The sequence below is a fragment of the Monodon monoceros genome, unplaced genomic scaffold (genome assembly GCF_005190385.1).
Source record: "Monodon monoceros isolate NGI ecotype Baffin Bay Population unplaced genomic scaffold, NGI_Narwhal_1 Super_Scaffold_4, whole genome shotgun sequence".
NCBI classification, from domain to species: Eukaryota; Metazoa; Chordata; class Mammalia; order Artiodactyla; family Monodontidae; genus Monodon; species Monodon monoceros.
Genome location: NW_021703781.1, coordinates 81,345,931 through 81,372,723, shown reverse-complemented (window position 1 = coordinate 81,372,723; position 26,793 = coordinate 81,345,931). Strand labels below are relative to the sequence as shown.

Below are 26,793 nucleotides of genomic sequence, written 5' to 3'. Positions count from 1 at the left end.
CCCCGACGCGCCCCCCGCCCCGCCGCCGCCCGCCGCCGGCCAGCCCCGGGCCAGGGACACGGGCGATGCCCGCGCGCAGCCGCGCCCCCTGTTTCCGTGGAGCAAGTGGAAGAAGAGGATGGGCTCGTCCATGTCGGCGGCCACCGCGCGGAGGCCGGTGTTTGACGACAAGGAGGACGGTGAGAACGGCCGCGGCGGAGACTCCGGGCCGCTGGCGGGGACAGCGTTGGGACCCGCGCCGTCTGGGGACTCCGCACGCTCTCGCAGCGGGGCCGCGGCGGGAGGATTTCTGCGGGTCGGGGCACCAAGGCCTCCCGGTGGGAAGGCGTCAGGGGCGTCTCGGTTTCCGAGGAAACTCGCGAACGGTGCTTGCGATGCCCACGCGTGTCTTCCGTGTCCAGTGGCGGCGCGACGGGCGGAGTAGGCCGGCCGTCCCTGCGGGGTGAGGGTCTGCGGTCGGTAGGCGCGAAGGCCCCCGCAGTAGCGAGGGCGCTGTGTTTGCATTTTCCTTTTCTGCGAGGTGTGAGCGCTCGGTTGTTACTCTGCACGTGAGGTGTGCCGAGTTTGCGAAGGGAGATGCCTGCCCCACAGGTGGCGCGGGGGCCCGGCCCTCGGAGCTCTCAGTGTAGGTGACGGCGCCGCGTGGCTGCCGGCGTGCCCACCTTTGCACTCAGATGTGCGGTGGAGGCTTGCCTTTGTGCAAAGACCTGCCCTTTTGGGAACTAGTTTGCCCTCAGGTCCCCCTGCAGGTAAAGCTAGTGACCCGGAGGTGGGCGCTGGTGGAAAGCAGGAAAGACCTGCAGGCACGCCTCCTGGAGCCCTGCCTGACAACGGCCCTTTCACTTAGCACCCTCGGGAAAGGTGGCTGTGCAGTGTCCGCCCCTGGGGCACTGTGGTACTTTCACAGGCAAACATACAGCTCTTCTCTGCAGATGTCATGCAGATAAGTTAAATGCTACAAGATGACACATTTGATGTTTTTTTGACATTTTCTTAAAATAGTCGAAATATGCATTTTTCGTTTGTAGGCAGCCTGCAGAAGTAGGATGGATCTTTTATAATTTTAGAGCACAGCTCAGCGAAAGAGCCCAAGCTATTTATTTCTGATACATAATTTAAGCATTATAGGAAATTACAATAATACGACCTCAGGCCAGTGTTGGAGAATGTGCAGGCCATGTGGGCAGTCCTCACAGACAGCGATGCAGAGCCTGTTGCTCAGGGGGGCCTGGGCTCTTATGAGCCTGGCCCCGGTCATCGGGGAGGGGCATGGTGCCTGGACTTGCTGGAGGGGCATCCAGGACCAGCCACGCCCACTCAGTGTGTTCTGGGGAGACCTGTCTTCGTGTTCTGAACTTTGGAACGCAGCTCACTGCTGGGAGTGCTTCCTATGTTATATGTTTTTGTTTTTAGAGTAAATATTCAAAGTGAAGAAAGCCCAGAGTGAATTAGGAACTAATCAGGAAGGAGATTTGCATCTAGCTTCTGGCTGCACGATGAGAAAACGTCTGAGAAATACATCAGATGTCTGATTTCAGTACTTGCTGGTGTCAGCTGAGAGCTGGCCACTCTTTCATGTCTTGGCATTATGCTCCCCAAGGCAGGTGGTGTAGAAAGAGAGAAATTGAGGTAGCACAGTGGCTGCCTTCAGCTTTGAAAGGTAGAATTTTTCTACCTGTTCACAGTGTGTTATGTCTCAGGATCCAGGGATCATTAAGGAGGAACCAAGAGCACAGAATCCAGCTGTGCTGCGTGCGATCGGATTTGAGAATTATTTAACATGACCCCCTTCTCCCCACCCCTGTCCCCGTTTGCCTGAAGCAGGACGGCAGAGGTGCCAGCTCTTCTGGTCTTGCGAAGGTGGGTTGTTGGCTTCGGCTACAGGTGCTCGCTCTTTAGCACATGTGCCCATCAATCACCTGCTCGTCCCTGGGCATGGTGGCCACATCTCCAAACTGAACACAGCACGAGACTTGCCTGGGCTTTGTTTGGTAAGATTAAGATGCCAAGCCTGGCCCTGGTCCAGTGGCCGTGGATGTGATCCAGGTGGGCGGCCACTTTGTTCCACTTTTGTTCCATGTTTTCACGTTGTCGTCGGGGCGCACACGACTTGGGAATCACAGTAGGTGTTTGCAGAGAGAGTGTTGTGCAGCTCTTGGCCTGAAGCCTGTGGGTTTATTTAGGCAGAAGGAGTGGGGTTTGGAAAGGCGGAAGGCCAGTCTTTCAAGAGGAGAAAGGCTGCACCCCACCTTTCTTTCAGGGTGTGAAGACGTCCCCCCAGACAGGGAGGGTCCCACACTTCCTCGGCCCCGTGCAGGGTGAGCCGAAAGAGGTGATAGAGCTGTGCTGAGGACGTGCATTTACTGGGACTGCATGGTTGCCATGGCAACGTGAGACCTTCTGATGAATTTTTTAGATTAAAATACCCAATTAATATATCAGATTTGGTATGCAGAGAAAAGGAAAAGAGAAAATAAGAGCGCAGTTTAACAGAGTGCCAGGTAGATTCCAACTACAAAGCGGAGTTATGACACGTGGGATCTTAAATGTCCCCCTTCCCTGTTAACCCTGAGGTGTCTGAGCCACTGTCCTTATTTGGCAGGTGTTGGGTGCTTGTTCAGAATTCTCTGGGCTTCCTCCTCACACCGGAACCAAGGGTCCCCTTTCCTCTTCCCGAAACCCCATGCCTCCTCCCGTGCGACCCCTCTTGGGCTTCAGGAGCAGTTGATTTAGGGGTTGACCTTGCTCGGGACCTGCCCCAGTGCTGCGGGGTGCTGGGCAGGCCCCTTCATCCCTCTCGTCTGGGCGTCCCCACGAGGGTGCTGAGTGGGGTCCCATCACCTTCTGCTGAGTGGCTCAGTAACTGGTACCTGGGGGGCACCCGCCGTTCTCAGCAGTCTGGCTAGTCTCAAACCTAACATGGTATTAGCTTGCTAGTGGGGGGCAGCTAATCACCAGGAAGGTTTACCTTTGCCCAGAGAACTGGAAATAAGGGGGCCCTCGAGGGCTGAAACGCCTGGCCTGGGTGTGTTGGGTAGGGTGGGCAGTAAGGCGGGACATGGGGCTACCAGAGTTTTCTAACCTTTTCCAAAATTTATAAAACCTTTGTTTTTTTAATTGAGAAGCGTTAAAGTGTATAAACTTGTAAAAGACTTTGCTAAAATTATTCTATATAGGAAAACCAAGACATCAGTAATTTCAGCACTGAGACCTATTAGCATACCTCTGCCCCAGCCTTTTTCTAGGAATGTACTCACACATCAGCCACATAGAAACACTCTTTATGTCTTTGATACAGAAATGGGATCATGCTCCAAATACGGTTTTGTCTCAACCTGCGTTTTTTACTTAGCAATGTGTCATGACCGTCTTATAGATCTACAGCATCCTTTGTTGGCTAAATTTACAATAGTGGTTCTCAACCCTGTGAACTAGACTCAAAGGATGCTCTTAAAAACTGTGGATGCCTCCTCTGGAAATTCAGATTGAATTTGTTGGGGTGGAGTTGGGGGGCGCTGGGGCTCAGGCACCAGGACATAGACAGTTTACCAGTGAGCATCCTTGTACGTTCATCCTTGGACACTTGACATTGTTTCCTTACGATAACTTCCTAGGAATGACATCGACGAGTCAGAAGACTGTGCACGCAGTGTGGCTTGGTGCCGCTGGCCAGCTCCCTTGGAGATGGGCAGTCCCGGCACAAGACACGGCTGTCCTGGATGGTTGTTACGTGGCGGTGGCCAAAAGGATGGGGCTGCTGCAGGTGTGGGGTACCCAGGCAAAGGAGGAGGTGGGGAGGCCAGTAGCAGACGAGGAAACATGAATAAATGTAGTGAAGGGCAGGGGGGGCCAGAGGAGAGAGGAAGAGGGGGGCCTGTGTCCGGTGCGGCTGGCCGGGAGGGAGATCCCGTTTGCCTGCTCTCGGAGCGCACGCAAGTCCTCTTTCTCCGACCCTCACCGCCTCTGGGTGTTAGTGACGTCTGTTTTTTGACCGTCTGAAAGGTCAAAGGATTGTGTTAGTGCTCCGAGTCTCTGATTACCAGTGAGGTTGGTAACGTTTTTCTTTGCATGTTTGGGGCGTTTGTGCTCTTCCTTCCTGAACTGCCAACTCCTGCCCCTGACCTGTGCTTCCTGTTCGGATGTTTGCTGCCCGGTTTCTCTTCACGGTTCCCGGTATACAGCGGCGTGCCCCGGAGCAGTCATTTATCTTTCTACGTTGCTAGTTTTCCGTGTGGATGCGCTTAGATTTTGTGTGATCAGATTCATCAAGGTCTTCCTTTCTGCCAGTTTCCGGCCTTGGTGCCCTGTTAACACCAAGCACAAGTGATGCTCACCCAATTTATAATCCTGCACCTGCACTTCTAGGACTTCTGTGGTTTCACTTTTCATGTTGCAAGTTTTGGTCGGTTTGGACTCACGCTGGCCACAGTGAGAACGGTTTCCTCCCATGGGTCCTGCTCTTGCTTAAGCTGGGCACATTCACTGCCTGTTTCTGTCGAATTGTGAACGAGATCTTTGCAACCATCACGTTCCACCCTGGTTAGTGCTGGTAGGAAGGAAAGCTTAACTTTGAAAAGTATCCGGCCCGTGTGTGGCTGCTCTGCTAAGGTTCCCGTTAGTACTCATGGCTTTTGAGTTGATTTTCCCAGGCTTCCTGGGTGGTCGGTCGTGTCACCTGCCAGCAATGACTCGGTGACTTTACGGTGCTTATGCCCACTCTTGCCCGTCGTGTGCCCAGGGCTCACGGGCAGCGGAGAGCGGTGCTGAGCGCACGGGGGGCTGACCCGATCGTGCTGATGGGGCCGTGGTTCCAAAGTGACAGTCTAGCCCTGTTTACCGAGTCCTTGACCAGTGGTGCGTGGACCTGAGTTTTAATAGGTGTCTCTTCCCTTCCCTCCTGACCCTGGGAAGAGGGGGTGGCTGGCGATGGGGGTGGCAGCTCTCTGTGTGGCCCAGGCTCGGGCTGATGGCAGTTCACACCCCGTCCCCTGCAACGCGGGGGCCTTGGTGGCCAGCAGCCTGGTGGCTGCAGACCCTGGGTTCCTTTACCAGCTGGCAGCAACGGTGCAGAGGCCCCCGGTGCAGGGGTGGGCATTTGGGTTCAAGGTGGGGAGGAGGTGTGTGGTCCCGGCTGGCCTTGCACCCCTGCTCCTGGATTCCCTGGGTTCCCACATGCAGTGCCAGGTGTCCCGGCGGGGCCGTTGGGTGGCGCTGAGTTTGCTGTGTTCCTGTGGCTGACGAGGCTGGTCTGGGATGGACTTGGGACCCACTGTCGTACTTTTTTATGTAACAAATGTCAGCTCTGCACGTCTATCCATCTGGCTGTGTGTTTTAAAATGCTAAAAATAAGTTGATTTTCTTTTAAAAATTTAACCACCCATCCTTCCAGTTGAGAAGTAATGCGAGGATGCATTGGAGGTAAGTTTTGTTCAGGGCTTCTCTTTGAGGATGGAGCCTCCCAAGGCCCCAAGATGGTCTGAGGGAGGCAAAGCCACGGACAAGCATTTATTCGGAACAGGGTCAGGGCAGCTCACAGTAGCTCCTAAACTGTCAGGGTCCCCTGGGGACCTTGTGACAATGCGGATTCTGATTCAGCGGGTCTCAGGTGGGGCCTCAGGGTCTTGTGTTCCCATCCGGCCCCAGACGGTGCCAGCGTGCTGGACACGGAGAGGACACACTCTGGGTGGGAGGGCTTAGCGAGGACCCAGCAGGTGGGTGGTGGAGTGGGCGTGGTCCCCAAGGCACTGGCCCAACGCATAGGGAGCAGCAGGGGGCCGCCTGCTCTGGTGCTCCGCTGGGCCATGGCAATGGTGTTGGCAGTGGGTGGGAGTCTCCAAAGCTACTGCTCCTTCGTCTGGAGATGGGCTGGCTCTTCCTGCAGAGGGATCTCATTTAGCTCTGTTCTTACTTCTGTGTTGTTCTTCTTCTCTGGGTAGCCCGCTACACACGTACCCAAAACATCAGTAGCATTTTGTATCCTGCATTTTCAGGTGACGCTACAGCCTGAACTTCCTCCTTTGCAATGACTAGATTCTCACCCAGGTGTGGCAGAGGACGCGCTACCAGAGGCAGGTGGCCCCGGGCTGTGTAACGCCCCCCTTCTGTATCAGTAGCATGTAGATGTAGAACTTTATGTTTCTTCCTACCTGCCTCACTCTGCTATCGCTGTGTAACTCTAGGTAGAAATAAGGCTTTGGTAAGCAGTGTTTCTGCGGGCTGGTGAGGGTCCGGTGAGTGCTGAGCCTTGCTGTCCCGCAAGCTGTGTGCACGCCCCCTGCAGCCCTGCTCCTGTCCCCCGGGTCGGGGCGACACGTCGTCCACGATGGCTCTTCTGGGGCCTCCTTCCCGCCTGGGGGGTTGGCACACGCTGATCAGCGGCCTGCAGAACACGCTGGGCCCGCCTCTCTTCCCCAAACACTGGCCGGGCCCAACGTGCTGAATGATTTTAATGCTCATAATTGGAGAAGCTACAATTAATAAAATTATTGTTATTTTTAAAAACTGGGAAGCCTGCTTCTTCAAAAACTGTTTTGCCCGTTGACCTGAAATCTATTATCTAAAAACCAAGGCAGCTGACCGAGATCAGTGTGGCTCCGTCCAGCCCCAGCTGGGTCATTTGTCCCCACCCTCCGCATCCCCAGGTGTGACACAGGAGCCTGCGGTGGCCTCCAGCATGCGGCCCGAGCAGGCGTGGCCGCAGTCTGCGCTGTGCAGACCCGGCTTGGTGTTCTTTAAGTCGTGAAGCCAAGGAGATGATGTGGGTGAGAGTCAGTGTCGCCCCCAATTTATTAAAAATAGGAGCTGAGCACATTCAGATTCCTGGTGTTTACACGCTGACTAGGGAGGTCTCTGCTCTCACATCACGGCTTTTCCTTCACACGCACCAGGCGGGGCTTGTCACCGAAGCCAGAGACGAGCAGCTTTGCGCTTGTGTGTCTGTGAGTCTGTTAGGCCTGGCAGGACGCTCAGCCTTCTCGGGCACCAGGCACACCCCCCACCCCGCCCCGAACAGGGTTCAAGGTGCTCAGTGCTGTCTTCCCAGGCCCTGCGTCGGACTCGGGCCCGTTTCCGGAACGCTCGGCCCCTGGGAGCCGGGAGCGGGGTCTTGGTCCCAGTAGCTCAAACCGGGCACTGTTTTATTATTTATTGCTGGTAATAAAAAAACCCCAAACTTAGTGACTTAGCAATGACCATTTTTATCATTTCTCAAGATTCTGTGACCTGGGACTCTAGACAGGGCCCAGTGGGGATGGGTCCCCCTGCTCCGCACGCCACCTGCGGAGCCAGAACGTGCTTGGTGGCTTCCCGTTCACGGTGCCTCGTGATGGCTCAGAGACCTCAGGCTGGTGGAAGCCTCTGCGGGAGTCGTGTCCCTGGTGGGGGGGGGGTTCCTGGGGGGAGGGGTGTCCTTAGCGGGGTGTCCCTGGGGTCTCAGTTCCCGCTGGTGGCTGCGTATCAGTTATCTATGACCGCTTAGCACATTGCCCCAGAACGTAGCGGCTTAAAGCGACACACATCACGTCCTTGTTTTGGGAGTTGGTAATTCTCGGGGGCGGCTCAGATCCCGGCCCCGTGCTGCACTATGGGAGCCCCTGTGGCTGTCCTGGGGTCATGTTTGTTTGCATTGTCCCCGATTCTTTCCTTTTTTCTTTTTCTCCGTGTCAGGGTCCTCTTGTGTTTCTGAAATCATATTTTAGCTCCTCAGGCAGAAAGGATAATTTGCAAAGTTAGCACAGGACTGAGAGGAGAAAAGGAGGAAGATAAGACAGAAAGGAGGGAAGATGCAGAGAAAAGGGGGGGGTAAAAAAATCACGCGCTGAAGAAAGGGTTGGGCCCCAGCGTCCGTGTGCTTGTGCATGGGCTGGCGTGGCCCTGCCCGGTGGCAGATCTGCCTGGTGCTGCGGGCAGTGGCAGCTGAGATGGAGCAGCGGGTGGGCAGCGGTGGGGTGGGTGGCTGCCGCCCGGACATCTGGAGACGAAGCGGAGAGGGAGGCCCGGGCTCTGTGCCCCGTGGAACTAGAGTCGGACGGTGGATCCTCAGCCGTGTGGATCCCGAGGCTCGCTTCCAGAGCCCACAGCACTTGGAATGTGCCGAAAGCAAGGGGCTTAGCCGACAAAGAGTCCCCGGAGCTGGGCCTGGAGCAGACCCTGTGCTGGTGCTGGGGGTGTGAACCATTAGAGCAGGAAGTGGTGGGAGGGACCGAGAATTTGGGGTCAACTCCTGCTGTCCCAGGCTGCCCCCCAACGACCTCAGCCCCCCCCTCACCCCCCGCTGCCCTGGGCTCCTCTCCAGGGTCACTGACCTTACGGGAATCAGCGGGCGGGAGCCTGCGGCTCCTGCCTCCTCACAGTGGCCGCGCACCCGTGGGTGCCCTCCTGTCCGGTGACCAGGCATCATTATTAATAGTGTCTCCTTTTGCTCTTAGACGTGTCCCAGTTTGGATGATAGATTATATGGCTGCCCGTCTAGCTGCCAGACACTGTTGCCAGATGATCCTTTTTTCCTTTATAGCTTTTTATTATATAACGGAAAGTGACAAGAAAAATATTAAGACTTTCAGTGTCTTATGTAATCTCACCACTATTGTAACAACCATTTGCACTTTTTCGTATCGCCTTCCAATCTATACTTGAATACATACAAAATATATATTACTTTTAACAAACTTTTTTAAAGTAAACTTTGTTTAGAACATTTAGCTTTACAGAAAAGTCGTGAAGGTGGTAACAGAGGGTTCTTGTATATCCCATGCTGGTTTCCCCTAACGCTAATATCGTACCTTTGTCATAACTATTGTATGTATTGTACATACATGTATTGTACATAATACCGTACCTTTGTCATAACTAGGGAACCAGTGGTGAGACATGGTTGTACTAGTCAGGGTTCTCTAGACAAACAGACCAATAGAATAATAGCGTGTGTGTGTGTGTGTGCGTGCGCACGTGTGTGTGCGTGTGTGTGCGTGTGTGTGTGTGTACACACATATGCTTACATACAGGTATTTAAGGAGGTTTATTAAGAGGAATTGGCTCAGGCAGCTATGGAGCCAAGAAGTCCTGCAACCTGCCGCGTGCAAGCTGGAGCCCCGGAGGAGCCTGGGGGAGCCAAAGGTGTGGTCCCAGCCTGAGGGCAGGAGAGGATGGGACTAGGGGTCTCTGCTCAGCAGGGCGGCCGGAGAGGGGGGCCTCCCTCCTTCCTCCGCCTTCTGTTCTGTTGAGGCCTCAGGGCACTGGTTGACACCCACCCACATCTGGGAGGGCCACCTACCCTTCTGAGTCCCGGGTTCAACTGCTAATCTCATCCGGAAACTCCCTCACAGACACGCCCAGAACACTTTAATCTGGGTGCCCAGGGCCAGTCAAGGTGACATGTGAAATCTCTCAGTAACTGAAGCCGTAGTTTATTGAGGTTTGACCTGTTTTTACTGAATATCCTTTTTCTGTTCTAGGATCCCACCCAGAATCCCACGTGACATCTAGCTGTCCCTCTTTAGGCTCCTGTGAGCTGTGACAGCTTCTCAGACTTCCCTTCTTTTGATGACCGTGACGGTTTTGAGAATAACTGGTCGGGTATTTTGTAGAACATCCTTCAGCTGGGATTTGTGGGTTTCTCTCATGGGCAGACTTGGGTTATGGGTCTTTGGGAGGAAAACCACAGGAAAGGTGCCCTTCTCGTCACGTTCTGTCAAGGTCCGTACTCTCAGCACAACTTATTGCTGCTGACGCTGACCTTGATCACCTGGCCGAGGTCCTGTCCGTCAGGGGTCTCCGCTGTCAGGTTACTCGGCCCCCCTGTCCACACTGTGCTCTTTGGAAGGAAGTTACACTGCACTGCCCACACTTAAAGGGTGGGGGGTTAAGGTCCACCTCCTTTAGAGGAAGGTAGTTACATAAAATTATTTGAAATTCTTCTATCCAGAAGATTTGTGTATTCTTCCCATTTACTTTGTTCTTCAGTCATTCATTTGAACCCACGTGGACTCATGGATATTTGTTTTACGCTTTGCATTACAATCCAATACTATTGTATGTGTTTATTTATTTTTTGGTCAGATTGTCCAGCTTTAGCCGTTGGAAGCTCTTCCGTTGGCTCCTGTGTCCCTCTGGCCTGCTGTCCTCACTGTTTTCTGTCTTTGCTTCTTTCTGAGCACTTCCTTACTTTCTGGGACTAGAAGATGCTCTAGGCTCATCATGTTTATTCCCTGACCCAACCCTAGAATCAGCCAGTTCTCCAGGGAGCCCTGGTCCTTCTATTGGGGAAGGTGTTAGAAACCAAGATCTGGGTGCCAGGTGTGCTCACCATTACTGGGAGATAATGATCTTTTAAAGCACAGAGCTATCTATGTAAAATAGACAGCTAGTGGGAAGCGGCCGCATAGCACAGGGAGATCAGCTCGGTGCTTTGTGACCACCTAGAGGGGTGGGATAGGGAGGGTGGGAGGGAGACGCAAGAGGGAAGAGATATGGGAACATATGTATATGTATAGCTGATTCAATTTGTTACACGGCAGAAACTAACACACCATTGTAAAGCAATTATACTCCAATAGAGATGTTAAAAAAAATAATAAAGCACAGAGCTGACCACACTGCTCCCTGGCATAAGGCTCTGGGGTCCCGTCACTGCATTTGTTTAACTGGATATACCTACTGTGCACCTGCTCTGTACACTGCAGGCAGGAGGGAGTGTGAATTGATACAACCACTTGGGAAACTGCGTGGCGCACCATTTCTGAGAGAGAGCACAGCCCTGACGTCCAGGAGCTCGCCTGGACCTCGCCACTGGCCCTGGCATTCTCCTGCTGCACGTGAACGATTTCACAGAGTGCCCGCAACAGACCCCTCTGACCGTGGTGTGTCAAGACAAACACAAGACCCCTCCATAAACCTTTTGGAGCACAGACAAAAACGTGACCATTGTCCAGGCCCAAATGACCAGACTTCCTGGGTCCTGGCTGCTGCTTTGCGAGTTGCAGTTCTTGCTTCACTCCTTCTCAGCCTCTGTAGTGGGCTTAAGATGCCCAATCGTAAAGTCACGCAGCCTCCAGACAGCGTGGGGCCGTGCTGCTTGAACCCTCCTGAAGGTTACTGACGTGAGCGCAAACCCTGACTCTCACGGAGATGCCCCTGTTCTCCCTGTTGCAAGGACGGTACATGGGTGTGTGCAGCCTGATGCTGTCTCTGGTGGTCTTTGGCTGGGGACATGGACACCTGCAGCCCAGGATTGCATTCCTAGGTGGGACCCATCCAAACGTGTACATCCGTGCACCCAAAGGCGCACACACAGGAGTCCGCACAGCACGACGTGTGGTAGCCAGAAGCTGGAACCGGACCAAGCGTCCACCAACGTTACTCGGATGAGCGAGTCCTCGGGTCTTCGTTCTGTGCATCCTCTGTGCCATGAGAGTGAAGGCCTCATGGCCGCACCCCACACGGTGCGCCTCTTAACCTGCTGCCGAGGGAGCGAGGGTCCCCGCTGCTGACTCCGTGCTGACAAGCACAGAAGCCGGGTGCTTGTCTGTGCCACAAGAGGTCAAGCCCATGTCCCCCTGGGGGGGCACCAGGGTGCCCCGTTGTTTGAGCTGAACGCTTGTCAGATGTGCACGTTTTCTGTATGTTTGTTATAATCTAATCAAAAGTTTACAAGAATATTTTAAAAACCCCACTGGTGTCCAGCCTCCCACCCGGCAATTCTGGGGCTGGGGAAGAGCTGTCCAAGGTACCGGCTCTGCGTGGAGGAGAGAAGCCTGCAGGTCAGGCTCCTGGGACTCCAGGGCTGAGCTTGAGCTGTGCACTGTGCCGAGTGCACGTTTCATAACTGTTGACTCGTCACATCACAGGCCCCCGAGGGTGGACAGGAGTGAACCATGTGTTTTGGTGTCCCCAGGGTAGAGACGAACGCCAGGTGTGCAGAAGACATTCGATGTGGGGCTGGGGAGAGAACAAACGCCTGCTTCATGCTTCCGTGTTGAGAAGCTTCGCTTGATGCCGTGGCCTCATTCCTTTGCTCCCCATTTTCAGCAAGACTCTTTGACAGCACTTTGTTCTCTCAGGTGCCAGACCTGCCCTCCGATGCTCCCCTGAGCCTACAGGAGCCAGGATTTGTCCCCACGGCCTCAGAGCCCTAGTGAGGGCTCCCTGCATGGGGCGAAGTCTGACGCCCAGCTCTCACCTCCCTTGTCCTGGACCCATGGCAGAGCTTGACCCTCTGGGCCCCTCCCAGCTTCCCTCTCTTCCCGCAGCTTCCAGGACGCCCACTGCCCTGCTGTTCCTTCTCGGCCCCTCTTAGGACCCTTCTCCCCTCCCCGCCATGGTGACACTGGAGCACCTGGGGCTCCTGCCCGCTCCCTCCTTTTCTGCTGCGCTCTTGCGGACAGTCTCACACTTTCAAATATCATCCATATGCCGGCGACTCCAGGTTTTATCTCCAGCCCGGACCTGCTTCACACGTTCCAGACTGTTCTGTCCAGTCTCTGGCTCGTATATCACAGATATCTCCTGAACGCATTCACACCTGCACCCCTGAAGTCTCCTGGCTCGCTGACCTCATCCTTCCAAATGCCCCTAGACCCATCCGGGAGCCCTCTTCCACGTGGCAGCCCCTCCCCGCCCTTCATGTCACCTTGGCTCTACCTTCCAAAGCATGGGCTGCCTGTGTCCCTCCGTCCCATAGGCAACGGGCACCCCATGCCCCCCCCTCCACCTGCACCCAGCACCCTGGTCCCCGCCCCTCCTCCTGCACCCAGCACCCTGGTCCCCGCCCCTCCACCTGCACCCCGCACCCTGGTCCCCGCCCCTCCTCCTGCACCCAGCACGCTGGTCCCTGCTCCTCCACCTGCACCCAGCACGCTGGTCCCCGCCCCTCCTCCTGCACCAAGCACCCTGGTCCCCGCCCCTCCACCTGCACCCTGCACCCTGGTCCCTGCCCCTCCTCCTGCACCCAGCACCCAGCACCCTGGTCCCCGCCCCTCCACGTGTGCCTCTGATCTCTGCAGGGCAGTGTATCCCAAGGGCATACCCTCATTCTCTGCTAGGAGTCCAGCGTGATGCTCTCTACTGGGCCTCCTCCACGCCAATGGCCCACCTAGCACCCAGGGGTGGCTCTCCGTGTGGCATCTGCCCACAGCTCCTGCCCAGAGCATCGCATGGCCCGCTCCCCCCAGAGGCCAGGAGAGCAGCTGGCCCAGTGTTTTGGCAGCAGGGTGGGGCAGTGATTTGGCCAGAGCACGGATCACCATGTCTCCTTCAAACCTTTGCACGTCCTTCTCCCGGGAGGCCCACTTTACAGTTGTGCCTGGGGACCCACCGGGCCCCTGCCAGGCCCCTGTCCTGCTTTGCTTTCTGGGCACTTAACCCTGGCAACTGTGTACTGCATAGCCTGTGACATTTGCGTTCATCTCAGCCCCTGGCCCCAGAGTGAACATCCCACGAGGCGGGGTTTTACCTCCTAGGTTCCTTCCTGTATCTCACGTGACTCGACATCACCTGGGTAGGGCGGGAACCGAGTGAACATGGGGTGAGGGGGGCTATATGCCCATGACTCTCCTGAAGTGCCCACTTCGGGGCAAGCAGTAAGACACCTCAGAGAGAGGCCTTCCAGGGCCCTAACTCACCCCAGACAGTACGACCACTCTGCTGAATTAAGGCCCAGGGCACTGTTCCTTCAACAGTGCTTTCTGTGTCAGGCGGCAAGGGCCCCGGCCTTGGGGGGCCAGGCATAGGGCGACCCCACCTCCCTGGGCAGCAGGGACCTATGTCCCTTTGGACAGTCAGACCTGGGCTTCTGTCCTTGCTGACTCTGTTCCCCCTTCTCTGACGGATGTGCTTTCTGTTCTGGGCTGTCAGGACATTTAGGTCAGGCCCGCTGGTCACCGGAGAAAGAGGCCCAGAAAGCTTAGCTTTAGGACAAGCCAGGGAGCAGCAGCTACAGGGCCAGGGCGGCTGCCCAGCCCATTTGAAGGAGGCACAGGTGTGATGGAGGGGTTTTGGCAGCTGCGGGCGCCACTGCCCCAAAAGTCCTTTCCCTGAGTTAGGCTGGAAGCTCTTGCGCGTGGGCTGGTTATGAAACACACGTCTGACTGGAGCCGAGAGTCTGGTCGATGGGATGCCCGCATGTAGGGCCAGGGCGGCCTCCCTCCACAGAGGGTCCTGGGGCTGGCAGTGCCAGGCTGTGCTCGTAGGACCCCCGGACGTCCACAGGCCTGAGAGTGGAGGCTGCCCTGTGCTGCATGGAGCGGAGCTGCTTCCAACCTGGGCAGAGGCAGCAGTGCTGGCATTGGGCCCAGTCGTCCCGGGCGGGGGGGGGGGGGGGGGGGGGCGGGCCCGGGGGGGGGGGGGGGCGGGGCCATCCCCGTGCGTGGTGGGGGAGGGGGCTGTCAGTAGCTGACTCTGATGCAGGAGCACACCCCGCTCCGTGTTCCTGACAACTCACCATGCCTCCAGGCATTGCCACGTGTCCGCTGGGGGTGACACCGTCCCCAGCAGTGAGAACATGGAGCTTGGCTTTTCTGTGGCTGCAGCTGGGGAGCGCATCGAGGCCGTAGCTGCCGGGCTGGGGCGGGCGGTGTCGCTTCCGAGTGCCTTTGGGAGTCCCTGCCCCTGGCCAGGCTTCTGGGCCCAGAAAGGTGCAGACGGGGCGGAAGAGGCTCCGAGAAGCGTTGGCCTCCGTGGGTGTCAGCAGTAGGCCAGGCCCCAGGTCCCCCCGTGTCCCCTGCACCAGGCGCCACAGCCTGGCCTCGCTTCTCTCATTTTGCCAACTCCAGCGCCTGCTTTGGGGGCTCCAGGGTTGAGAACTCTAAGGGCACCTGGGCTCTGCCTGGGGTTCTGGGGTTAACCTGGGTGTGCGTGTGTGCACCGGCATGTGTGTGAATGTGTGTGCCTGGGGGGTGCACACCGAGGCCAGGTTCACATGGCACTGCCCTGGCTGTCCCGCCTTTGTGGACCCCTTGTCCCCGTGAAGGTGCAGGTGCCGTGGTGGCTCTGGCCTTCCCGGGGTGGGGGTGGGCAACCCTCGTGGGCTGCTGCCGCCAGTGTTCTGTTTCCTTGCGTCTTGAAGGAGTGTCTGGAGTCGTCGAGGCCCCGGGAGGTTCCGTCTCTGAAGGACCCCATGGTCTCCTGCAGGGGACGCCCTGGACGTGGGGCGAGGCCCAGGGTTTGGGTGGGGAGGCAAAACCGGCGACTGGCCCCGTGTGGGGCTCTGCCTCCTGCCCCCTTCTCTGCTGGGATGGCGGGGGCGTGGAGACCCACGTACCTCCCACTGGAGCGTCCAGTCTGCAGGGGCTGCAGGTTAGGAATGGCCGTCTCATGCACACAGGCAGGCCTGGAGCCTGCACAGGCTGTGTCTACCAGCTCTGAGGCCGGAGGCTCCATGCCGAGCTGCAGGGAAGGTCAGAGCCACAGGTGGCAGCTCGCAGAGCTGTACATCGGGCTGGGAGGCAAGGTTTGTTCAGCACAGCTTAATTTGGGGCTTATCACTTCCAAGGGCAGGGACTTGTCCTGCCCACCCTCCCCCGGGGATGACACATGTCTTCTGGCCCCGTGTGTGCAGCCTTGGAGTGAGAGTGCTGTGGGCTGAGGGGGCCAAGGGGACAGTGGTCGCCTGGAGCCAGGTGGGGTGGGCCTGGCCTTGGACCTACGGAGCTGTGTCCAGTGGAATCTCTAGAAGCCTTTACAAAACGAACTCAAGTTGCTTTTAATTAAAAAAAAAAAAAAAAAAAAAAAAGCAATGCTCCAGAGAACGCAGGTTCACTCATGTGCAGATGTGTTAATTGAAAGGTTCAGAGGTTTGTTAATTACACTTCCATCAGCAGTTCCGTCTCTCCCAAGTGCAGTCACTTTCCATCTTGTCAACGAACAAATGATGTGCTCCCGCAGGACAGGCATCAAAAGGAGTGAGGTGGGGGCGGTTCTGAGATGGGTTGTGCCTCTGCCCCTGGGCCTCCTGGTGTTGGGGGCCTGGGGTGGGTGGCCCTGGGTGGGTGACCCTGGATGGATGTCCTGGATGGGGTGGTCCTGGTGTGCTGGTCCTGGGTGGGGTGGCCCTGGGTGGGTGGCCCTGGTATGGGACCCAGGCCAGTGCAGAGACACCTTCTCTAGGGGTTTTTCTCCACTTCTGGAAGAGCCACGGTGGCGGGGCTGCCTTGTGTTCACTCTGGACTCCACAGGGCCTGGCACCTAAGAAGCTCTCAGTAAATGCTTGTTGGACTTAACTAAACTGGACAGAAAGAGACAACGGAGGAGTCAATGTGGGTGTGCTTAGACCAGCCCCAGCTGGGGGCTTTGTGACCGACGGGTGTCGCCATCTCCTCCAGGGACTGTTATGGAGCGTGCCGGGGGCAGACGCAGCCCAGCCCTGCTCTCCTTTCTGGCTGGGTCCTGGGAGTGCTCGTGGGGTCTGGGGTAAAGGCATATGCTGGCCAGAGGGTGGCCAGCTGGTACTGCAGAGGCTCTGCAGGATCTGTCCAGCAGGCGTGGCGACATCGGTTGCTGTGGAGGACTATACAGTTACCCCCAAATTATGCCTCTTATGTTGGCAGATGAGGGGCATTTCCAAACGTGATGAACAAAATAAACAAAGAGAAAGTTTGGTCTTAGGAATATCTGCATTTCCCTGATGACTAAGGCTGTAGATGACTCTTTCACTTGCTGATTGGCCCTTTGTGCAGTTGTTGCGTGAAGTGACTGTTCAAGTCTCTCACCCATTTTGTGTTTTGTGTGTGTCATTAATATCGAGTTGTAAGAGTTCTTTAAACGTTCTGGATTCAAGTCCTTGGATGGATGTGTTTTGATTAGCGCTCTGTTTTGATTAGTCATTTCTGTGTCTTGTCTAGGAAATCCTTGTTTACCCTAACGTCAAGTTTGGATCTAGGATAACTTTCAAATTAATTTTTGTGTGGAGTGTGAGGCAGGGGAGTTCCATTTTTCCCTGTGTGGATACCCAGTTATTTCAGCAGCATTCTTTGAAGAGACTTCTTTCTCTACTGGATTACTTTGGCAACTTTGTCAAAAGTCAGTTGATCTACATATGTAAGTTTATTTCTGGAGTCTCTTTCTATCTTTCCTTATACTGATGACATGCCATCTTTATCATTGTAGCTTTATAGTAAATCTTGAAATGAGGTAGCGTACATCATCCAACCTTGTTCATTTCCCACATTTGTTTTGGCAATTCTAGATCCTTTGTATTTTCTTACGAATTTTGAATCAGTTTTGCCGATTTCTACAAAAATGTCTACAGATATTTTGACTGGGATTGTGTTAAATCTACAAATCAATTTTAGGGAGGATGGACATTTTAGTGATACTGAGTCTTCAATCCATGAACATGGTATGTCTCTCCATTTATGTAGGTCTGCTTTAGTTTCTCTCAGCAATGGGTTGCAATTTTCAGTAAACAGGTCTTGTACATCTTTTATTAAATGTATCGCCCAGTATTTTATGTTTATTTGATGTTGTTATAAGTGGCATTATTTTTATAGTTTTGTTCTTAGATTTTTTCATTGCTGGTACACAGAAATAGAGTTAATTTTTAAAATCAGTTTTATTGAAGTGTAATTAACATAAAACAAAATTAATCAATTGTAAGGATGTGATTCAGTGAGTTTTGACAGATGTATATAGTCGTATAACCACCACTGCAGTCAAGTGTGGAGTCTCTCTGCCACCCCAGGGAGTTTCCCTGTATCCCTTGACAGCCAATCTGGTCATGTGCTGGGAGGTGGGAACCAGTGCTGCATTTCGTATCACTCCCTTTCAGTTCTTAATGGTGATTCTGGAAAAGGAGACGTTTTTAATTTTGGTGAAGTCCAGTTTTTCATCAGTTTCTTCCTTTATGGTTTGTTCCTTTTGTGCCCTTTCTAGGAAATATTTACCTAACTCATGGTCATAAAGATTTTTTTCCCTTTGTTCTAGAACTTTTATGGGTTTGTTTTAGCTGTTAATTTTGTTTATGCTCCATTTCAAGTTGATTTTTGTATTGATAAGAAGTAAGGGCCAAGGTTCTGTCTCTTCTTTCCTCCTCCCATTCCTCCCTCCCTCCCTCCCTCTTCCTCCCTATTTCCTCTCATTTCCCTCTTTCCCCTCTTCCTCTCCCTCCTGCTTTGCAACATGACGTCTGTTTGATCTACAACCACTTGTTGAAATGACCATCCTTTCCCCCATTGAAGTTCCTTGGCATCTTTCTTGAGAGTCAGTTGAACTTATAATCGTGGGCCTATTTCTGGACTCTATTCTGTTCCATTGATCTCTTTCTCTATCTTTACACCAATACCACACTGTATTGATTATTGAAGCTTTAAAATAGGTCTTGAAAGCTGATATGTTTGCCCTCCAACTTAGTTCTTTTTCCAAATTGTTTTGACTATTCTAGATTCTTTGCCTTTCTACGTATATTTTAGAATCATTTTGTCAGTTCCTAAAATAAGCTGGCTGAGATATTGAATGGGATTGCATGAAACTGTTGGTCAGTTACAAAGGAATGGACCTTTTAACATTTTGAGTTTTCCAGTCCATGAACATGGCATGCCATGCATTTATTCTGGTCTTTGATTTCTGTCAGCATGGCTTCGTAGTTTTCAGTGTGCAGGGACTGCACATATTTTGTTTAACTTATCCCTACATATTTTGTTTAAAAAATAAATTGTTGTATATTGACTATCCTAAAGCCCTGCTGAACACGCCTATTCTATTGTCTTATTTTTAGATTTCCAGGGTTTTCTATGTCACTTGTGAATAAAAGACAGATGCATTTCTTCCTTTTTACAACTTTATGCCTTTTCATCCTGTCCAGACATCCAACACAAGGTTGAAGAGAGGTGGTGGGAGCAGATATCCTTGCCTTTTTCCTGATCTTAGGGAGAAAGTGTTCAATATTTCACAATTAAGTATGATGTCAGGGACTTCCCCGTTGGCGCAGTGGTTAAGAATCCGCCTGCCGATGCAGGGGTCATGGGTTCGAGCCCTGGTCTGGGAAGATCCCACATGCCTCGGAGCAACTAAGCCCGTGCGCCACAACTACTGAGCCTGCACTCTAGAGGCCGTGAGCCACAACTACTGAGCCCGTGCGCCACAACTACGGAGCCTGCGCTGTAGAGCCTGTGTGCCGCAGCTACTGAAACCTGCGCACCTAGAGCCCGTGCTCCACAACAAGAGAAGCCACCGCAATGAGAAGCCCGCGCACCGCAACGAAGAGTGGCCCCCGCTCGCTGCAACTAGAGAAAGCCCACATGCAGCAACGAAGACCCCAAAATAAAATAAATAAAGTATGATGTCAGCTGAGCTTTTTCAGAGATTCCCTTATCAGATTGAGGAAGTGTCCTTCTTTTCGTAGTGTGCTGAGTTTTTTGTTTTTAAGTCATTAATGGTTGTTGAATTTTGCCAAATGCTTTTTCTGTATCTGTGGAGATAACCTCCTTTATTCTGCCAATGTGTTAAACTGCACTGGTTGACTTTGGAACAGTATTCCAATCTCACATTGTTAGGTCATGTTTAGATATTGCTGAATTCCATTTGCTAATATTTCATGATTTTTACATTTATACTCACTAGGGATATTGGTCTAGATTTTCTTTTCTTGTGATGTCCTTGTCTGGTTTTAGTATCAGGTTTATGCCAGCCTCATAAAAGGGGTTGGAGGTGTTCCCTCCTCCTCTGTTTCCTGAAAAAGTTTGTGTGAGGTTGGTGTTATTTCTCTGTTAAATGTTTGCTAAATGTCACCAGTGAAGCCATTTGAGCCTGGAATTTTCTTTGTGGGAAGGTTTTAATGACGAATTCGATTTCTTTGATAGATATGGGGTATTCAGAGTTTCCATTTCTTCTTGTGTTGGTTTTGGTAATTTGTGTCTTTCAAGAAATGGAACTTACCCCATTCATCCAAGTTGCTGTGTTTGTTGGCATAAAGGGTTTATTTTTCTTTCAGTGTCTGTAGTGATGCCTCCGTTTTACTCCTGATGTCAGTGTTTCATGTTTTCTCTCCTTTTCTGTCTGTCAGTGACAAAGAGGAATGATGAAATCTCCAGCTCTGTTGGTGAGTTTGTTTCCTCCTTTTGTTCTGTTGGTTTTGCTTCAGACATTGGGTCTGATTTTGGCTGCATACGCATTTGCTACTGCCGTGTCCTTTGGGTGACTTGAACCTTTTATCCCTAAGAAATGTCTGATAACGTTCCTTGGCTTAAAGTCTCCTTTGATGTTAATGTGGCTTCCTGGTTCTTTAGTTGGTGCTTGTGTGAGCAACCATTTTCCACCCTTAACCTCTCACCTCTGTACGTTTAAGTGGGAAGTGGTATCTTTATAAATAGCACATGGTTGACTCTGGCTTTTTAAAATCCAGCCTGAAAATGCCTGCTTTTTAATTGGAATGTTAATCCATTTACTTGAACGTAACTGTCCATACATTTAAGGCTACAATCTTGCTATTTTTTCTACTTTTCCATTTGTTATCCCCATCGATTGTTCATCTTCAGTCTCCCATGTTAGAACATAGACCCCTTGAGGGGAGGGGATTGTTCCTTGAATACATGTACTGAATCCCCCCTGTCTCTGGGATGGGTGGTCCCGGTGCTGCAGCCCTCGGGCTGTTTATGGGCATGGAAGAGGCCGTGGGGTCAGCAGTGTCTGTGCGGGGTGCCCGCACTGTCCTGTGGTCCCACCTCCAGCCACGCCTCCTCACCCACGCGGCTGATGTCCGTGCCTCTCCTTGTAGCCCAGCGAGCCCCTGGCCCTAGGTGTGCGGTCTGGGTGGTCTCAGGCCTCTTTAATGCCATATCCTGGCATCCGTGAGATGCCTCCCTTCCCTCGGCCAGTGGGGACCCGGGGCTGCAAACGCCCAGAAAGTCCGCAGCAGCGAGTCCCAGAATTTGGAGAAACTGCGACAAAGGAGGGCGTGTCTGCAGCCAGACAGCTGCTGGTCCTGAGCTGCTGGCTCCCCGTCGGGAGGGGCCGCACCCTCTTCCCCCTCGGCGCCTGTGGCCGTGGTGGCGTGGGGTGGGGTGGCTGGGCAGGACCTGCTGGACGCCGGTCGGGGAGAAGCGGGCGCCATCTGGGACCGTGGGGAGGAGAGGTGGGCGGCGACAGCTGGCCGTGTCCACGCTGTCACCGCCGCGGCGGAGCCAGACTAAGTGCTGTCACCGAGCCCTCAGCTCCCTGCCCCTGGGGCGCTGGGTCGTCTCCATGACAGTCTCCATCTGCACCGTCCTCTCCCTGCAGAGGCCTGGGCTCGCAGCAGACGCCGGGGCTCGGAAAGCCGGCGGGCCCTCCGGGCTTCTCCGGCTGGTGGGGAGAACGGTGCCCCCCACCTGCTCCAGGTAGCAGGCCGCCCCCTCGCCTGCCTCCTCAGCGCCCGGGGAGTATATGGGCGGCCGCTTCCAGAGGAGGCCGGACGCTCAGAACACGTGCCAGGAGCTCCCGCCTTCCTCCCGCGTGGCCCCGGGCCTACCCAGCACAGATGCTCCCTTCCCTTCGGGCGTCTCTGCCCGTTTCGGGCCCCGGGGGAAGGGCGTCCGGGCTGCCGGGGCACCGGCTCGGCCTCGGATCCTTGGAAGCTTTGAGCCTCAGTGACAGTTCCCGTTCCAGTAACCCCTTCACCCGCCAGGCCCGCCCTGCTCTGCTCCGTGTCCGGGGCCCGAAGCCGCCCCGCGTGGAGTGCAAGGGAGGCCTTGCCGGGGCCGGGGCTGTTTCACGTGGTTCGCAGACGCTGAGACGAGGAGGCCCCGCCCTGGCTCTGAGGCCTCGTCTGACTGCTGCTTGTGCGCGCTCAGGCCCCCGCCCCTCCCACCCCACGTGGCCCCCACCTGCGCTGCCCAGGCCTCACCCTTCTCTCCCCTGCGCGCCCGCACCGGGTTTCCTGCGTGGTGGGGTGTCTGTGTTGGTGGTGGCCCTTTGTGGCGGGGGGCAGAGGGTGTGAGCCCCCCTGGACCCAGAGAACTCAGCGCAGGGCCGGCCGCCTCAGCCTCAGCCTCCAAGGGGTGGGCTCAGGGCCTGGAAGTAGGCCAGCCAAGCTGTCATTCACTCGCCCCGTGCCTGCTCCCGGGTCGCTGCACCTTCCCTCTGGCGACAGAGAGGAGAAGCAGAATCCCCTCCGCCGGCCGAGTTCCATCGAGCAGTGGCAACTGGCGGTCGGGACATTTAACTGGTGGCCCCTGGGCTCATCACAGGTTAACCGAGTGATCAGATCGCCCTTTGCTGCATCTTGCTATCGGTCCTTTTGCCTTTACTGTGTTTCTCTCAAGCGGGGGCATCAGTGTGCTCCTTAGTACATACCCTCCCCCCACCACGAGCCTGAGGCCATCAGGTCCCCAGGCACAGGTACCCACCGGGCCACTGCTCCCTTCACCACGGAGCTGTCTCTGAGAGACCGCGCGCTCCGTCTGGGGGTGGCGGCTCCTGACACCTGCAGAAGGCGACACAGGAGCCTTTTCGGTCGCAGCTGGCACTGGCTCCGCTGGGGGACACGTGGCCTGGGGAGGGGGTGGCACTAGTCCGCTTGCTCTCAGCAGTGGCGGTGGGTGGTTCTGTGGAGCCCTCGCGGGGGCAGCAGTCACAGGCGCCTCTGAGGTTGGGCTCCGGGTGTTTGCAGCCCGGCCAGGCTCTGTGTGAGCACAGCGTTGGGGTGCAGTTCAGCGCCTCTCCCCCGTCTGCCCTCCCGCTGAGTGGTTCTGCGTGTGCCTGATGGGGCGCGAGGATGGCGTGGGCCGCAGAGCACGACCCCCTCCCCTGCACGTGGGACTGTGGTCTCACACCCTCCCTTCCCTGCTCAGACGGTGCCTTCGGGGGCTGGGCCGGGACAACCGCATGGGCTAGGAGAGCCGCATCCGATGCTCGGCTTCTCCTGCTGAGGCCTGAGGGTCCCGTGGTCCCCGAGCCCACCCTGTAGGGCCCCAGCCCTGTGAGAAGTTGCTTTCCTCGTACGGTGGCCTGTGAAAGCCTCTTGACCAGCTGCAGAGTGGACACACCTCCATCTGTGTAGCCATTTTCTCAGAGGAAGATTTTAATTTCCTAAGGCAGTGTTTCCAGTGCTTTCCAGACTGGGCTCCAGGAGCACATTCTTGGGCTGCGTGAAAATATATTGTTTTTTAAAAAAAGGTCGTTCAGGGAACTTCCCTGGTGGTGCAGTGGTTAAGAATCCGCCTGCCAGTGCAGGGGACACGGGTTCGACCCCTGGTCCGGGAAGATCCCACGTGCCGCAGAGCAACTAAGCCCGTGCGCCACAACTACTGAGCCTGCGCTCTAGAGCCCGCGAGCCACAGCTACTGAGCCTGCGAGCCACAACTACTGAAGCCCATGTGCCTAGAGCCCGTGCTCCGCAACAAGAGAAGCCACCACAGTGAGAAGCCCGCACACCTCAACTAGAGAAAGCCCACGCACAGCAATGAGGACCCAACGTGGCCAAAAATAGATAAATAAAAAATTTTTTAAATGAAAAAAAGGCTGTTCATACTGAGCGTGAGAAACATGGGTCCAGACCCCTTAAGACGTGAGGTGGCAGACGGTAGGGGAGGTCTAGTGAAGTAAGTAGGAATAGCTTGGTCCTCTTTTACATCTCATTTAAAAGGCGCTTTAAAAAAATAAACAGCAGTATAAAGAAGAAAACAGAAAATAGCCCATATACTCTCATACCCAGATAATCCCTACTGGCATGAAAACGCAATTCGTATGCAAGTTTCAGACATTAAAACTGCCTAAGGATAGAAAATGGAGAGTGAAGACCTGTGTCATACACACACATGTGGGTCTCGTGCTCCAGAATTATGAATAAATTCACTCATTTTTCCCTAGAACGCTTATGGATTCACTGTGTGTGTGTGTGTGTGTGTGTGTGTGTGTGAGTCCTGAGGGGTCACAGGCCAGCAGGTAATTCAGGCCCTCAGTTCTCCATCCAGCGGAGGCCGCTGGGGGCCAGGCTGGCTCTCCAGGTCTGAGGCCTCCTCACAAGAAGAAACCTGCGAGGGTCGCAGGAGAGGCAGGATGCTGATGGTCCTGCAGGTCCAGAGGCTCAGGGCTGTCCCAGCAAACCCCCAGCCTGCCACCTCCCTGCCCGCGGCCAGCGGGGGGCTGGACCCCAGTCTCGTGGCGGTCGCTGTGCCTTCCTCTGGAAGCGGGGTCGGCTCTGGCTCTCCCCCCAGAAGCTTTTGGGGAGCTTCTTGTTGTCCTGGCCACCCTCATCGCTGCGTCATGTGGTTTTTGTATCCTGGCCAAGACGCTCATCCTGGAAACCACAGACTTGAGCACCCACGAGGATGCAGGCTCCCGGCTCTGCTCAGTTCTTTGACTCTTATTTTTGGAAGCATAAAAGAGAACAGAAGTCTTATGCTCCGTCTCAAAATAATGTCATTCCTTAATTCTATTCAGTTTGGCCAAAAATAGACCCATCCCTTTTCCAGAATAATAATCCAGCCTGTTGAACTGGAAGGGGGAGGAGGGGGCCAGCATCACGGCCGTTTGGGGCTTGGCCATGGGGGCTTGTGAGCCTTGCCTGGGTCACCCAGGAAACCAGCCCTGGAGCAGAGCCACGTGTGCCTTAGTACGTGGTGGGTGTCCTCCTGCCATTCTTAGACAGCACACGGAAACCCATTTAAACACCTGGGAACCAGCTCAGGGCAGAGGCCCTGACCCCATCCTGTGCTGGGAGGGCGCGGGAGGCCCACGTCTGCAGGATCGTGGGCACCAGCAAGCCGATCCCAAACTACTCAGCTTTTTGGCATCTTATGACTCTCTTTAAAAATCACCTTCTTGTATCTTTCCTCGAACATGTTTTTTGCTGCTCTTTTTGTGCTGTTTTCTAGCTGCACATCCACCTTCTAATTTTCTGTGGGTTGGAGAAATTGGCGACCAAAAAGTCGGTCATCAGAAACTAGTGTCCAGCCTCGGGGTGAAGGTCTGGGTGAGGCTGGGCGAGGCCGCGGGGCAGGGGCACGCTGTCGTGCGGGTGTGCCGGCTCTTCTCGGCTGCACACAAGCCCCTGCCCCACTGTACGGAACTCTGTCTTCACTGCCGCCCGTCCGCAGAGAGGCCACAGCCCCAAAGAGGAGCTTGTATTTCCTGGAGAGATGGGATCTCCCTGTAAACTCTCCTCTCCCCACCAAGGTTAGAGCATCTGTGCTTCCTCACAGAGATGCCAGGGGAGGAAGGAGCCAGGGAGGGACAAAACGGGGCCCCTGGGGAGATTTTGATTGCAGGCTGATGCGTCTCTAACGGGAGGGGTCGTCCAAGGGTCTCCTGACCCCAGAGGAGGCACAGGAGGTCCATCCGACTTGGAGTCAGGGCGTGGTGAGGAGCTCAGGGTCACGCTGGACGCCGGCCACGTGGTAGTTTGCTGGAGCCGTGACATCGTGTTGTGGGGAAAACGTGGGGAAACGAGTCGGAAGTAGAAGACAGACTCGAGACTCTGATGCTTCTGGAGAAGCCGCGGGCCTCCGACTACCCCCGTGCTGGGATCCTGACAAAGTGACCGCTTCTCATCACCCGTTCCTGGCGCCCAGTCTAGACTCGTCAAGGCCAGGCCAGGCTGTGACCCCCAAAGGGTGTGCACGCGGGGGTGGAACGCGCCCCGAGGCGGCTGGGCAGCATCTGGGACCGGGCCCACTGGGCCTGGGCTCCCGCGGCACCTCTAGGAAGCCGTGTGGTTTGTGCAGTCATGGCCGTCCTTGGTCCTAGGAGCCATGACTCGTGCAGCAGGACCCTGTGGTGTGCCCTTGGGGCTGGGGGCCCAGGGCCAATTTCTTAGGGTCCCTGCGGTGGCTGTCCCCCTGGTTTGCCTTCCTCCGAGGTGCGGCTATCTGTGCTCCCACAGCAGCGATGCCCTCGGGGCAGTGGACGGGCAGGTGACTCAGCCCTGCCGTGCTGGTCCTGGTCGGCAGTAGCCCTGAGGTTGGGAGGCCCCATCTACTGATCAGGCTCTGCACTGGGGCATCTACGGGCCCTTCCTGCGTGGCCACGCACTCGGTCTACCTTTGCCCGGGTTTATTCTGCAGACGGGCCAGTGCTTGCAGGATTGAGATGGCCCGAGGGCTGGGTGGGCTCATCTGGGCAAGGGGCAGGGGACGCTCCGTGGCCAGGCTGCACGAGGCCCCCAGCCTTGGGTAAGTGTCCGTAAGGTGGCGTGGCCTCCACAGGTTGGTAAAAGGCTTTGTCATCACTCATCTCCTGCAAAACAAGCAGCCGTGCAGTTCATGAATCTTAAGTGTCCACTTTCCATCGAAAGCAAATGCAAATTCCTTTTCCAAGAAAAGGTCTGAAATAAAACCGTGCACTTACCTGTGAGGTGGAATTTAAAATAGCAACTTTTCATTCACAATGCTGGGTGTGGAACCGGCGTTTGACTAAGACTCCAGCTGCCTTGGTGTGAGTGAGATGAGCCTGCATCGGGGCTGTCAGTTGCCCCCCAGGCCGGGAGGGCCCCCACCATGCGCACCAGCCCCCCTGCTCACGGGAGTCTCTCGCCGCTGAGTCCCAGCTGGGTCGGTGTCACAGCCCCTGGGTGGCCACACGCAGGGGTGGACCAGCCATTACGGGGGAGGGATCCAGCTCTGGGACTGTGGGGCCTTAGCCCACCAGGCAGAAGCCTGCCTCCGCGTCTGCTCTCCTCCGGCCGCCCTCTGGTCTGGAGAGCTCTGGTCCGCCCTTTCCTGCCCCGTCCCATCCTGCCCTGTCCCGTGCGAAAGCCCCTCAGGGTCACAGACCCGTGGCAACTCTCTCCTTGACTCCGGCCTGAACACTTCATCTTGCAGATGGTTGGATTCCCTGTGTGTTTCCAGAATCCCACGGATCTTAAAAAACAAGTAACCAAAGCCCAGCACC

The 26,793-nt window shown here is 55.1% G+C and overlaps 1 protein-coding gene across 1 annotated transcript in view; it reads left to right on the top strand.

Moving 5' to 3' along the window:
* Position 1: 1 nt before the first annotated feature.
* Positions 2-26,793, top strand: part of STK32C (serine/threonine kinase 32C) — a gene marked incomplete at its 5' end in the record, with an annotated part of 86,129 nt that continues 59,337 nt past the window's right edge. The window contains one exon of the mRNA XM_029244828.1: positions 2-179. Coding sequence (XP_029100661.1) covers positions 2-179 — 178 coding nt within the window. The remainder of the gene's footprint in view (positions 180-26,793) is intronic.